The 15624-nt window shown below is 39.2% G+C and overlaps 1 protein-coding gene across 2 annotated transcripts in view; it reads right to left on the reverse strand.

Annotated features, from left to right (window-relative positions):
- LOC150102964 (rho GTPase-activating protein 44-like) overlaps positions 1 to 15624 on the reverse strand; it is a 521092-nt gene that overhangs the window by 146586 nt on the left and 358882 nt on the right. For both annotated transcript variants that reach the window (XM_090397793.1, XM_090397795.1), the window contains exon 11: positions 14761 to 14842. In XM_090397793.1, coding sequence (XP_090253919.1) covers positions 14761 to 14842 — 82 coding nt within the window. The remainder of the gene's footprint in view (positions 1 to 14760; positions 14843 to 15624) is intronic.

A 15624-nucleotide genomic window follows, 5' to 3' on the forward strand; every position in this document is an offset into this window, starting at 1 on the left:
ATTCTTGAGAAATGGTTGAGAAGGATTGTGGAAGAGAAACTGTGAATATGAGATTTTCACTTTATGACAAATAGTTGAGAAATCAGGAGAGTAACAGAGATCTGTATTTAAGTTTTGTAGATCTGGAAAAAGAACATGACACGGTGCCAAGAGAGAACTTATCCAAAAAGCTACAGTTGTACGATGTCAATGGAGCATTATATCATGCAACACTTAGTCTTTATTTGAGATGTAAGTCAGCAGTTAGAATTGAAGCAAGTATAGGAAGATGGTTTGATGATAAATCTGGTGGCATACAAGGATGCACATTATCATATGGATCACATTATGAAGGAAAGTGGTATTAAACCTGATATCAAAATTGGAGATGTTAATCTCAACTCTTAACTTTACGCAGATGAAGTTATACTTATAAATAAATCCACTACGAGTCTTCAAGATTCCCTGACTAAATTGAATAACTGTTGTAATATATATGGTATGAAGGTCAGTAATAACAAGACAATGAAAATAGGCAGAAGCATTGAAATTATCAACTGCATTGTGAATGGAGAACCTATAGAACAAGTAAAACATTTCAGCTACTTAGACAACAGAATCAACAAACTGGTATGGTAGGAAGTCAACTGAATAAATTTATATGGGATAAGAGAGAAATTAATCAAAACACTAAATTAGCTGTATACAAGACAGTTTTCAATCCAATTATAACTTATAGATCTGAGAACTGGGTTAGAAGTAAAACACTTGACCAAAGATTAGAGACTGCAGATATGAGAGTCCTGAGAAAGATTAGGGCATGAACAGATGGCATCAATGGCAATATCATATTAAAAATGAGGATATTAGGAAAGAACTTGACATTATTGGCATCCAAGAATGTGTTAGCAGAGCTAATCTCAAGTGGTATGGTCACTTAAACATAATGGGAGAGGAAAGATTAGCAAAACAAGTGTTCTCTGCCAGGTTGGCAGGAAAAAGACCCATAGGAAGACCAAGATATAGGTGGATTGATACGGTATACAAAGTGCCTTAGAAGACAGAAATATAAGATCAGATAATGTTGGAGTCTTGACAGGTAACAGATTGATTTGGAGGAAAATAGTAGATAGTAAGTTAGTGGTGATGTAAGTTTTTCATTTAGTACTATCATATCCTGTACACCCCTTGAGGGTACATCTCAGGAATATGATGATGATGATAGAACAGTTTGAAATACAAATATCTAGTGATAAAACTATAACAATGCAGACAAACTCCAGTTAGAGGTAAAATAGTTACTGATAATAAAAGCATAGATAAATACTTTTAATTATCATGAATGTGAAATATATGAAGGAGAAAAAGATATGTTAAAATTAAATTTTTTTCAGCTTATATGCCTGATAAATATAACTCTTATTCCTTGTCTTGCATAAAATGAAACATGTTTATAAATACATATTTATAAACACACTCTAGCAGTACCTACATTACTACATAGCAGTGAAACTTGGGTAATAAATAAATAAACAAAAATAAAAAATGAGTGAATAGAAATTCCTGAGAACTGTAAAATACACATTATTATATCAAAAAAGAAATGAAGATATTTTAGAATTAAAAATAAAATCAGCAAGTGCAAAATTAGACAAAAATAAAGAAAGCGTAATGGCCAATGTTTTTTACCATTTACTATTACAATGATATTACTATTTTAGTAATCTCCCATGATGAGTCTGCTGACCTCATCATGGGAGGCCCACTCAACCAGCAACATGTCTATCATAATAAACTTTGAAGTTATTCACAATGCACTCAGGCTATGCATTCCACTCACCAACAGCTCTCCATATAAAAAATATACTCCTCACACTCTTCTTCACCACATCTTTATACAACTTCAAGGGATGTCCTCTCATTCTTCCCATCTTAACATCTACTTTTTTTTTTTATAATTTTCTCTGTATTAATTTGATAGTATCCCTTAACTAACTTGAAGGCCTCTAACATATCTCTTCTTTTCCTCCTATACACCAACTTCTGTAATCCACATTCCCTCAAACACTCTTTATAACCAACACTCCAGAGTACTGATAACACTTTGGTCATTCGTCTTTGGACCTTCTAGTGTTTCCGCATCACAATGAAAACTAGCTTACCAAATTTGAACACAATAGCCCATATGTAGCCTGAGCAATACCTAAACAAATTAATAAAATATAAACCAAATGGAAGAAGGATAGACAGACCTCAAAAGAGACCAATAGATTAAAAATGAGAGTCCCAAAGGACGAGGTTATAGTGAAACATGTTATGAGATAGCAGCAAAGGAAAAAAAAAGAAGTTTTCATTATAATTTATTAGAATTTTACTTTAAATTTACAGGGAATCTAAGCTAGAAAGAATGGATAGTCTGTGGGTAGTTTGCACTTGGGGAATTTGTACCTAAAAGTAATATTTTAGTATAGTTTATTAGTATTCTTTGTGCAGTGTTTGAATAATGGCAGCATCTGCAATTCAGTTTGCCAACGGCTTATCACTGAGTTCTCTACAATTTAAGGTTCTACACATCATACTACGAGATTTTGTGGTATGCAGTGCTTGCAGCATGTATGCATCTTGGACTGAGATAGAGATGAGTATCATGAGGAAAACAAGCAGCAGTGAATAAGAATATAAAAGTAGAGAGTTTAGTAGGCTTTGAAAGATGGTGTTCATTGGCAGGATGAATGTTGAGCAAGAGTAGGTGGCTTGCAGAGTGATAGAATATATCATTCTGCAGAAAGATAGGTGGTATGATAGAATGGAGAACAAGTGAAAGAGAAGGAATGAGAGAAAGGAAAGACAGTGCAGGAAACAGGGATGGAGAGATGACAGGATGGCAGGCAAGTAGGAGAACAAGGAGAGAAAGTGTCAGAAGAGAGAGAGAGGGGGAGGGATGCAAGTGAGCAAGGAAGAAACAAAGTGGTAAGAGGTGTGACGTATGGTGATTTGATCTGTGGTGTGCAACAAAGAATGCCAGAGAAGTGTCTGCACAGAGGAACGACACAGTGTGACTATGGCAATTAAGCGAGGTGAGAGTGGATGAGATGATTGTAATGGTAAGCATGAATGACTTGAGAGGCAGTGTGAATCAAGTGCAAGAGATCTGAGCTTCGTGCTTGAGGTTGTATGGAAGAAGATAGATAGAGAGAGAGAGAGAGAGAAGATAGTGAGTGTATTGTCCAGGTATTATAATGCAGAGCTGAGGAGAAGAGCATCAATAATGAATAGTATGATAGCCAGAATGTGTTAAAACAGAGGCTAGAATTACATGGATGCATGGAGGGCATTTGAGGACAGAAAAGAACTGTGTGTGAGAGAGAGACAGAGACAGCTTCCATTTGAACAATGAAGGATGTAGGCATCTGGAAAGAATGTTGTTCTACGAGAAAGTCACTGTATTGATGAAGGGAAACTAGAATTATCAGGGTGGATGTAGCAAGGGCGACCTTCTGTGCGAATAGTTTCTTGAGAGAATAATGATTCTCGTAGAAAGGCTTATATGTTGGTTAAACATGATTATTAATTAACTTAAGGAATTCACAACTTATACTAGAATATAAATTAAATTAAACTTTACCACATATTTCCAATATTTCGGCAACATCACGTTGCCATCTTCAAAGGAACTTAAAATAAAGGCACTACACACAGTAAATGAGGACAAAGTGAGGAAGCTATTGTTTCTCCTAAAAGTCCTGATGGTGCCCCTAGTGGGCTATGTAGGTATTCTTGGCCGTTGGGCTGAAGGTCTCCTGATGTATGTCTCCCAAATTTGGGGCAGTCTCATGCAACCAAATTTGTTGAGGTTTGGCATGTATCTTAGGGCTGAGGCTGATTCCATGAAAAGTCTCAAATTTGAAATTGCTACGGTGTATTATTGTGGCTTTCTTCCACCGTATTCTGTAGTGTGTATCCAGAGCATGGTCTGCAAGACCAGAGTGGCTATACTGGTGAAAATGGATGTAGTCCTTGTGTTCTGAAATTCTGATATTTGCTGTCCTGCCTGTTTGGTCAACCCCACCCCCCCCCCCCCCCACCCCCCCCCCCCCCCACCCCCCCCCCCCCCCACCCCCCCCCCCCCCCACCCCCCCCCCCCCCCACCCCCCCCCCCCCCCACCCCCCCCCCCCCCCACCCCCCCCCCCCCCCACCCCCCCCCCCCCCCACCCCCCCCCCCCCCCACCCCCCCCCCCCCCCACCCCCCCCCCCCCCCACCCCCCCCCCCCCCCACCCCCCCCCCCCCCCACCCCCCCCCCCCCCCACCCCCCCCCCCCCCCACCCCCCCCCCCCCCCACCCCCCCCCCCCCCCACCCCCCCCCCCCCCCACCCCCCCCCCCCCCCACCCCCCCCCCCCCCCACCCCCCCCCCCCCCCACCCCCCCCCCCCCCCACCCCCCCCCCCCCCCACCCCCCCCCCCCCCCACCCCCCCCCCCCCCCACCCCCCCCCCCCCCCACCCCCCCCCCCCCCCACCCCCCCCCCCCCCCACCCCCCCCCCCCCCCACCCCCCCCCCCCCCCATTCAACAATGTTAGCCTTTCATGCAAAATCATGCAACTGAATTAATGCAGCAATCCAGCAAAATGAGATAATACAATAGCGATGAGGTATGATATAACTGTGAGCTAATAAGAAAGTCATATGAGACTATGTCCGTTTGAATGTTTTCTTTATAATCACCTTTTCAGCATAAGAGTACTTTCCACTAAATGTTTTAGTGGTGAGCATCCTCTCTGCCTTCTGATATGAGATTACTCTTCCTCAGAGTCCCTCCCCACCTCCCACCAAGCAGATTTTAATTTTATGCTTTTCACTGCAGTGTCAGGCAGACATAGGATGCCTTCCTGATACTGGACATGGTTATTCAGCATGAGCAACATGACACTCATTGAGATGGATACTAAGATGTTGGATGGAGCCCTTGTTCAGCTAGTCAAAGAAGCTAGCCAAATGAAAATTCAGGTCTGAAGGGTAGGCCTGACATGTATGGTTAAACTGATGATTCCATAGGGAATGCTTGAATGGCTATGCCTGGAAACGTGGACTTGGTTGCTCACTGTACCTGTATGCCCATCACAGGCATTTAAAAGCACTTATTGATAACCTGGTTATAGGTGGGAGTGCCCAAACGATCCCACTATGCCTCAAGGTATGCAATCATAAAGATTTACTTTCTGACTCTCTAATGATGGTAGACTTGTTAGAATGAGTAAAGAGAGATCCCAAGTAGAGATAGGCTGGGAATGTAGCATATAGAGATGAGCTAGATTTAAGTTAGTCTGTAAGTGAGAATAAGGTAGGTTAAGATGAGCAAATCATGTGCTTGACAAATTCATTATCAGATAAAATGCAATTGTTTGACTGGCTGAATCTGCAACAGCCCTGGCTAAGCGTTAGTGAGGTCAGGGCAATTGCAGATTTATTGCTACACAAAAGTGGTTTAGCATGGACTTTGAATGCCTTTGGTTAATGCTTCACCGGCATCATTGATTGAATATCTTTAGCTCCTCAATGTAGGATCATGCTGAATGTCTCTAAGGCAGTATACCATATAGCTGCTGGAATGATTTGTGCCTTGCACATTGAAAGGTAGAACTAGCTTGTGTTACTTTTGTACTGTTATGATGCAATTGCACTAGTGATGGGGTGGCAACAATAAAGGAAGCATTAAAGCAGCTGTTAAGATTTTACTGCCATTGCTTCCTACACTGAACCATTTACCTGTGATGTGCATGGCACCAAATCATCTGCAGACAACTGCAAACAACCTAGATACTGGTCTGTGTTTTCTATAGAAAACAGATGCAGCACTGCTAATCAGTTTATAGGACCCCTATTGACTTACTGAGATATATCATTAAAAAAAAAAAGGGGGGGGGGGTTCCTGAGTGAGTACATTTTTTGTGTGTCAAGTAGGATTTTACATAATTTATACATCTGAACTTAACCAGAAAGGCAAGAAGTTGCAGAACGTATGGTACAGCAGTGTCACAAGTGAGTAAGTGGCTAAGAAGAAAGGAGGAATTGTTGATATGTTTCTTAAACAAATCTGGAAGTTTCAGTCATTAAAGGAAATTGTATGGGAAACACTGCTCCAAAGCATAATGGTAGATTATGTTTTCAAAAGAGGAGGACAATCAGTGTGATATGTTTGGAGATGGGCAATGAAAAGACATTGAGCAGCTGCTCATGTGTTCATGGGTTTGAGGAAAAAGTGGAGGGTATGCCAGTTCAGTAGAATAGTGCCCATGAAAATACCTACAGAATCAGCATATGACAGAAACAGTTTGTCTGTATAATAACAGACAAAGTGAGTCTGTAAAAGAGGGATCATTAACCGAACTGACTTCACTTGAATGGCATTAAACATTTAAGTATTTTTAGAGAGGTTTCTATTGCACCACCCCATATGTGAGAGCAATATCTTAAGGAAGGGTGGATTTGGGATTTATACAGTGTTAGGAGTTGTATGGGGGAAAAACATTCTCTTTCATGGAAAAGGACACCTACTTTTTCATTTGCAAGCAGAGGAAGCTATGAATATGAGATATGTCAGGAGAAGCTAGAGGTATCAGTCAGTCCAAGGAGAGATATCTAATCTCAGTATTATAAAAGGTGAGAGGAGTTAAGGTATTGATTATGGAAGATCTTATAGTTTGTGGCATGCAAGTATGGTAAGGTTTGTCAAATGAAAAAGAGGAATGAAGGTTAGTGATAGGTCATTTATGAACAGCAAGAAAGAGCATCGAAGAAAGTAAAGAGCACTGATAATCTGGCACATTTGTAAGAAAGGAAACCATCCGCCACAACAAAATGAATGAATAAAAGAGGAAACCAACAGTCCAATTGCAAAGGATAGATGGTAAACCATAAGACATTAAAAAGAAGTAGATTCCAGTTTGTTCCAGATCCAATCAAATATTTCGAAAACATCTAAAGCAATAGCACCAAAACTTATTTCACAAAACCTTTCTGCAGCACCAGTCCTAGATGGGTAATGTTAGCAAAGAGATCTGCTGCAGATCAAGAATAGTGAAATCCATATTTGTTCTCATTGATTAAATGTGGGCTTCTGGATGGTGAAAGAATTGTCTGTGTGATGGCCTTCTTTCTCAATAGAGACACTACAGATATTGCATCTGATAGCCTTAGCATGGGAACAGAAGGCTTGACTACCATGAAGCAAGGGAGTTTTCTGCACAGGGCATTTTCAAAGTCTAATTTGGATTTGTAGATGTCCTTCGGGTGTTCTTTGCTGCCTTGTAGGCTGAGTAGGATTCTGAAGTTTTGGTTTTGAGCCACTAGTGTGTTCAATTCTTTTCTTGGACCACTATGCAATTATTATTATTATTATTATTATTATTACCACGGGCTACTCCAGGAGTCCTTAGACTCATCGAGGGAGGCCCTAAACATCATGTTCACACAGCTGTTCAACATTCTCACAGTATCTATCATACCTTGCCTTGAACTCGCTCACTGTCATAGCACCCACAACAGACTCTGGCAGCTTATTCCACTCATTTACCACTCTAAAAGTAAAGAACCCAGCTCTAACACCCCTGCTAACCACGCTCTTGCCCAGCTTCCATGGGTGTCCCCTAGTTCTCCCACCACCAGTCCTGATCTCAAAAATATCATCTGAATTAATCCTATAGAATCCTTTTAGCAATTTGAATGTCTCAATCATATCTCCCCTTTTTCGCCTATCAACTAGTTTCTGCAACCCACAAATCTTCAACCTGTTCTCATATGGTTCATTCCATAGACCTGCTATCATCTTAGTCACTCGCCTCTGGATCCTCTCAACCTCTCCCCATCAAGAAGGAACCGAGGTGACCAAATCTGGGCACAGTAGTCGAGATGAGGTCTTATCAGGGCTCGGTACAGAGGTACAATAACTTGTTTTTCTCTGCTCGTCAAGGTATTTTTCAACAACCAAGTGAGTCGATGAGCTGATTTAGCTACTTTCGCAATGTGCCCCCTAAACTTCATCTCCCTATCCACCAACACTCCCAAGTCCCTGGCCTCATCAATCTCTTGGAGTACAGTTCCACCAATGTGGTATACTGCTGCTAATCTTTTCACTCAGAAATGCATAACCTTACATTTTGTCACATTAAATTGACATCCATTCTCCTTAGTCCAGAACTCCAATCTATGTAAGTCATCTTGCAAGACTTTGACATCTTCTGCATTCACTATCGCCCTACCCAACTTTGCATCATCAGCGAACAAATGAACTGTCCCACTTAGACCATTCCCTATATCGTTAATGAACAGATTAAACAGCAGTGGTCCAAGAACAGAACCCTGTGGCACACCACTAGTCACAGGCCGTTTTTTGGACTCTACTCCTGAATAAACTACTCTTTGATATCTCTCCATCAACCACCCAGCTATCCATCTCACCAACCCTATATCCATTCCCATATGTTGTAGTTTACGGATTAGAATTCCATGTGGTATCCTGTCAAACGCCTTTGCCAGGTCCAGCAGTATCACTGTAAACCCATTTCCTTTATCCAGTTCAGCCGTCACCTTGTTATAAAACTTGAGCAAGTTACTGAGGCATGATCTACCCTTCACAAAGGCATGCTGTCCTCTGTACAGTATCTCATTTTCATCAATCCATTCCTGTATTTTTCCCTTGACTACTTTCTCCAAGACCTTGACAACGACTCCTGATATGCTGATCGGTCGGTAATTTGCAACCATAGTCTTGGATCCTCCTTTATGCAGTGGAACTATTTTCCCCTCTTTCCATGCCTTCGGGACTAAGCCAGACCTGAGACTCAGATTAAACAACATGGTCAAGGGCACTGATAATTCATTAGCCGCTTCATGCAAGACCCGTGCCGGTATACCATCCAATCCCACAGATGTATTCACATTAAGGTTCTGCAATAGACTATTCACCTCCACTTCATTCATCACAATTCCCATATAAACTAATGGTTCCTTCATTTTTTCAATGTCACCACCTGGATGATATACTTTTGCAAAGTGCACGCTCAGTAACTCCACTATATCGACTGGTTCAGTGAACTCTTTACCATCGTCATTCCTTAAAATCATTTTGCCATGTACAGTTTTTTCTTGCTTGCAGCATATTGAAAGAACTGTTTGGGATTCTCTTTTGCTTGCATAGCTAGTTTCCTTTCATAATCGGCTTTTGCTGTTTTTACCACACTCGTTACCCTTCTAGCCTGTACTTTATACTGTTCGTGTGCCTGCAGGTCACCCCTTTCTTTAAATTCCCTCCATAGTTGTTTCTTTTTTTGCAGCTCAAGCTTAATGGTGTTATTCATCCATTTAACCCCTCCTTGTTTCACTATTCGGACCTTAGGTATACAATCAGCCATAACCTCCTGTAAATGCTCTTTGATCACTTCCCATGCTCTATTGACGTCCAGCCCTTGCAGTTGTACATGCCATGGCACTGATCCAAGCAATCTCCTAAGCTTGTCATACTTGCCAGCACGGTAATTCCACATATACCCTGTCTTAATCACAAATTTCACACCTTTAGCCACCTCCCAGGTCAAGACCTTATGATCACTCTCACCAATAGGTGGCAACATGGTCATATTCATTACAGTCAAATTTTGAGATGCAATTACCAGGTCAAGCACTCTCACACCCCTAGTATTTTCAATTACATGCTGTTTCAGATAGTTATCCCTTAATAATTGAATAAAATCTATTTCCTTCCTCACATGTGTTCTCTCCTCCTTCCAATCAATGTTACCATAGTTGAAATCCCCCATAATAATTACCCTCCTTCCACTCATTTCATCAATTTGTTTATGCATACCATCTCCACCATCTATTCCATCACCTGGTCTATAGCAGCACCCAACTGTATATTTTATTCTGCCAGTATCAATCTCACACCAAATAGCCTCAAATGAGCTCCTTTCACTATCCTGCAATACTTCAATTCTCCTTGGCTGCAGTTCATCAGCTATCATCAACAACACCCCTCCGCCAATTTTATTCTCTCTGTCCCTCCTAAACATACTATAACCTACACATTCTATCCCACTAACTATATCATCTTCCGTCAGCCATGTTTCACTAATGCCAATAACCTGTGGCCAGGAAGAGCCAATCAAGGCCAAAAATTCTTCCTTCTTGTTCCTAATACTCCTGGCATTAGTATACATGAATTGCAGTGTTCCCTTTGTCCCACCCCTATCTTGATGCGTTATTCTAAATATCCCATTCCCATTTTTTGTCCTTATTGCTGGCTCAGGTACATTATATACATTTTTACACTCAACTGTCTCACTGATGTCTGGATATCCACTTCCCCCCCTCCTTGGTAGTTCTAGTTTCCCTAGTTCTGCACATCCATTTTCACTTCATTCAGCAACACTTTTTCCAGTCTCCGCACACCAAGTCCATTCAAATGCAGTCCATCCATCTTGTATAAGTCCTTTCGCCCATCAAACTCATTCCACACGTCCACAAATTCCACACCACACCGTCCGCATAACCTGCGCATAATATCATTTGCGATTATGGCCCTCCTTCTAAACTCCTCTCTGTCATACCGCGACAGAGAGGAGTTTATTTTTTATTTTTTTTTAATAGTTTGGGCTCTTTTGACTGAATGGAGGATGAAGGCCTTTATTCCAGTTAGAATTCTTTCACAAGTTTGGATCAGAAGAGCAAAAAGTAACAGAAAAGAAAAACAGAAATCATTCCATCTGGCACTAACATAGCACCAAGTGACACAAAACTGAGAGTGGCTGGGGTGAAGGACATTCAGTAGGAAACAAAACTTGGGATGAGGTTATCGTCTGAGTTACCAAGAACAGAACTGACATTTTGAGAGGGAAGGCTGACAGACAGACAGACATCAAAGAGTAGTATATATATATAGGAGTGGAATCTAGGAAAATGGTATGACTAGAATGCCTCATGGCTCTGTACTAGAGCCACTACTCTTTAATTTGTATATTAATGATATGGAGAATGATTTAGGGAGGGGAATATAAAGTTGTTTGTAGATTATGCAAAACTGAGAAGGGCAATAGCTGATAAAGGTGATGTAGATATCCTGCAAGATGATTTAATGATATATGGAATAATTTAAGTGAAGGGGATATTCAGCTGTTTGCCAATAATGCAAAACTGAGGAGGGGAAATAATTCATAGTGATATAGCTATCATGCACGATGATTTAAATAAACTGGCATTGTGGGTGAAAGGTAATGGTTGTTAATTTACTGTTTCAAATTGTAAGGTTATGCATTTTGGGAGGAAGAGATTGCATGTTGTGTATTATATACAGTAGTGGATTGCACGAAATTGATGAGGCTGGGGATTTGGGGGAAATGGTAGAGAGAGTTGAACTTTAGAGATCACATTGCAAAAGTTGACAAAATAGCTCAAAGAATTACTTCAATGTTGAAAAGCATACTAACATCTAAAGATAGAGAAGTTATTATCCACCTTTATGATTCAGCTGCATCCTGACTAAATGCACAGATTTTTTGACTTGGATTTCTTGGAGATCAGGAGGTGGTGGAGAGGATCCAGAGAGAAGTGACTAAGCTAGTGACAGATCCATGGAATGCTCCTTATGAGGACAGATTGAAAGCTGGTGGTAATGTTTGGTTGGTAGGTAGTAAAGAGGGGACATGACAAATACATTACTAAAGAGATTCTGTAAGACTGATACAAAAGAAAAATTTCAATACATGACAAAAAGATAGAGCTGGGAGGTTACCCCTGAAAGTTGTGTAAGAGTGTGGTTTGTAAGAATGTGCAGACTAGATTTTTGCTTGGAGAGTGGTGAATGACTGAAATGGACTAATAAAAGTAGTTGCAAGTACCTTGACAGTGAATGTGTTTAAGGAGAGGTGTGATAAGTATTGCGTGTATAAAGATTAGCGTGCTGTGTGTATATAGGAGAAGTGGTTAAAAAGAGATCAAGGGCGTTGGGAGAGTTAAAAGGATTATTATTATTGTTCACAAGCTGTTTATTTGGTAAGCAGATGAACAGCTTGCGAAAGACTATTGCTGAACTGCAAATATCTCTACATCTCTTCCATCTTAATCTGTGGAGTTGGATAAGAACTATGTCATGAATGTTGAAGTCCTCAAGGAAGGCTACATCATTACTGGGATATCTGAACTCTAGGTAATCGATCATCACAGACAGAGAATGGAAAAGATAAGAGTGGTTATCAGATTTAACTCAACAGATCAAGTTAGAAGAGATGTAGAAATACAAGGTGCTACCCAAAAGTTCGGGGAATTTGAATGGCCCACATGAACTGGTTGTAGTGTAAAATTCGATGCAGCATCATAATTTTTCCAAAATTTTATTGCATCGACTTTTTCAGGAGTCACATCCAAAATTCACAAAAAATAAATTTGTAAATTTTATATGTAAATAATACTAACAGCCCATATAAATTAGCTCAGAGAAATTAGCATGATACTGTGTAAATAGAAGATACATGAATATGTAGTTCAAGGGAAAATGCCCTAGAAATCAGAAATATGTTAGAATTTATCTAAGTAAATACCAAAGCCCATCTATAGAGACCCAGAGGAATTAAACATGCTAGAATAGAATAAACAGATATCTTAAAATAGAAGTTCAGGGGCAATACTTTAGAATTTGGAAATGTATTTGATGTTATCACTTAGCATTGGGTGAAAAAGAAACCTATTGTAATCAAAGCAGTCCGATACCGCCTTCAAGGTCAATAGCAAAAGAGGGCGGTATACATCAGAAGCTGTTATGCTATGCTGTAAAAGGGATTAAATGTACACTTCAGGGAGATCTAGAAGTCTGCACTTTCTAGAAGGATAAGAGTTTGCACGTGAAAGGTACGGGGGTCTCAGACCTTAATTCAAAGTTTGTGTGAGAATATCTGGGGTCTAAAACCTTTGTGCAGGGTCCAGCGAGAAGCCAAATAAAAGGATCATAGAATCGACTATCAGCATCAACTATCGAGCATCGGCAGATTTGATGCCAGGAGAAAAGGAGGGAGTCGATCCATGGACTACATCAGATTCTGGATGAAGTCGTGGAGGGTTACCGGAGGTGAAACCTTACAGAGCAAATAACGGCCCAGGACCAGGATGACAAAGCCTTGACCGTCAGACCTTACATCCGAGTGTCTACAATGCCGGAAGATCGCGCTCCAGCCCCGCAAGAAATTCCAGAGGAGAACATGGTGTCCATGAAATGTCTAAAGTGATAGATCAAGCCCTAGCATAGAGAGGGATCCAGAATAAGTCTGTAAAGGAAATACGACTAAGTGCATTGTACCTATGGAGGAGTCATGTGAGTTGAATTTTGTTGCTAAACTCTTTTTATTTACGATGTGAAGGACTGTTTAGAAAGACTGAATTCATAGAACTGCTATATACATTGGATTGAATACTTGTTCGCATAGAGAGAATCTGTTTTAAAGTAATTGTAAGACATTATTGAAGATTTTAACTTACATTGTATTGTAAAGAAATGGTTCAGAAGAACTGACAAAATTATAGAATTAAGAAATATAATGTTATGAGAAGTAGTGTGCTTGAAGAATTTTATATTTTTATGTGAAGGTTGGAATTGGAGATTATAATTAATCAAAGCATGGAAATTCCTAAACTGTAAATGGGCTGATAGTTAATAGTTATCTAATTTAATTGTTTATTAATTTACATCATTGGTATTTTTTGCATGCCTAGGAATTTGTCCTATATGATGTCTTTTTTTTTGTGCTTAGCTTAGAGAGGAAAGGAAAGTAGCATCCTTTTAGTGCATACCTTGTATTACTGTTTTAGTATAAATAAACATGTTTGTTATATTTAAAAGGAGTGCCATCTGATCTTTTTTCAGAACTGCACTGTTCTCAAAAAAAAAAACCGATCCTGTGAGCGGGGTAGATTGGAATTTGGTACGAATTTTGAGTTAAGAGTTAGCCACGACTGTACATAATTATAGAGGAGGAACTTTACTGGCAGTATAAATAATTTCTTATGCCATTTGGAGAACTTTAGTGGCACAGCTAGTAATAATTAAATAAATTTCTAGAGATCTCCGGCATAGGGAAAGAATACTGAAAGCAGAGAGAGGAAAATAAGATTAACTGAGTACATGAAAGAAAAAAGATAAGGTTATAGTTTAACGAATAAAATTATAGAAGCCAAGGATAAAGAAAGCAATATTATACAACAAATAGAGAGGTTAAATAAAGAAAACTCATAATATTACAATGGCGCAGCAGATAAGATAGAAAACCACATAATATTACAGTAGTACCCTTTGTGAATCAGTATGTCAATAACTGACAAGCTGCATTCTTGGGTTATATGTGTTTTTGTAATGTTATGTTTTAGTGGTTCAGTGATTTTCTTTTCTAATCATAAGGCTATGATTCAGCTGCATCTTGATTACTGTGCACAGATTTCACCAGGAAATGTCTCCTCTCTAAAAATGCAGACATCAAAGAGTAATTCCCATGCTCATCAGTCTATTCCTGTAACTATATACTTTTCCTTCAAAGAATTCTCATAAATATCTATAATTTTTGACCAAGTAAAAGTATCCAATGTCCTGTCTCCAAAAAAGCCATTTATTGAAGGATGTAATTCAATAAGATATGCTTACTAGTTCAAAGGATGTAATTACACAACATTTCAGCTTTGTATCAGTTATACCAGTTAAAAGATACAGATTTATACAATTAACAATTTTACATAAATTAAATTCTAACCTTGTTGCATCAATCCATTTTTCATATAGTGGAAAAGTCATCAGTGGTTCAGGTAGTTCTCTCAAGTACTGCTTAAGTACTCCTAGTGAAATATATTCAAAAGATAAAACAAAAACTTTTTAGGCATGTAATACAGAATGGATAGGATCACAGGTATTATTCTCTAAAAACAACTCAAGATTTTATGTGGAGGAAAATAATAGATTGCTTTCTCGACCAAAAAACATCGTGCATTTTAAACATTAATAATAGTTTATGTTAGTAATTTTACCATGTAATAAAAGCAAACACAGTTGCTGATAACCTTAATACATACCGAAGTGGTGTAATTTGCTTTAGTTTAATGAAAGCTGTGGACGTGATATAATGAATGAATAAGCATACAGCTATAGAGGTAAAATTAGTGTTTGTTTTGTAATCATTAAGCAAGTTGAAGCTACTATAAATAATATCTTTCCAGTCTATCTGCATCCATGCTATTTATTCAGTAGGAGTTCAGTCCACTTATGTTTTTGATATTTTCTATCCATTTCCTGGAGATATCTTTCCTCAATTCTTCTGTTTTTGAGAATTCATGCAAATATTTCAGTAAGCATTCTATATGGATGCTTAGAATACCACTATAACTGCTTTTCTTTTATTCTTTCTATTATCAGAATATGGTAATTTAATTATTTTCCAATCTCCTCAATGCTTTATGCTGCATTTCATACCATTTTATTTATTGAGCCAAACACCTTCAAAAGCCTATTACTCACTGTTCTTCCTTTTGTCCATTTCTATGGTATTACAAAATTCAACAATATTGATCTGTTTTATTTCTTCTATCATCATCAAATTCCTGATATATACCCTCAAGGGGTG

This window comes from Typopeltis vanoorti, chromosome 9 (assembly GCF_054136105.1).
Source record: "Typopeltis vanoorti isolate ZY-2024b chromosome 9, IOZ_Tvanoo_1.0, whole genome shotgun sequence".
Classification (NCBI taxonomy): domain Eukaryota; kingdom Metazoa; phylum Arthropoda; class Arachnida; order Uropygi; family Thelyphonidae; genus Typopeltis; species Typopeltis vanoorti.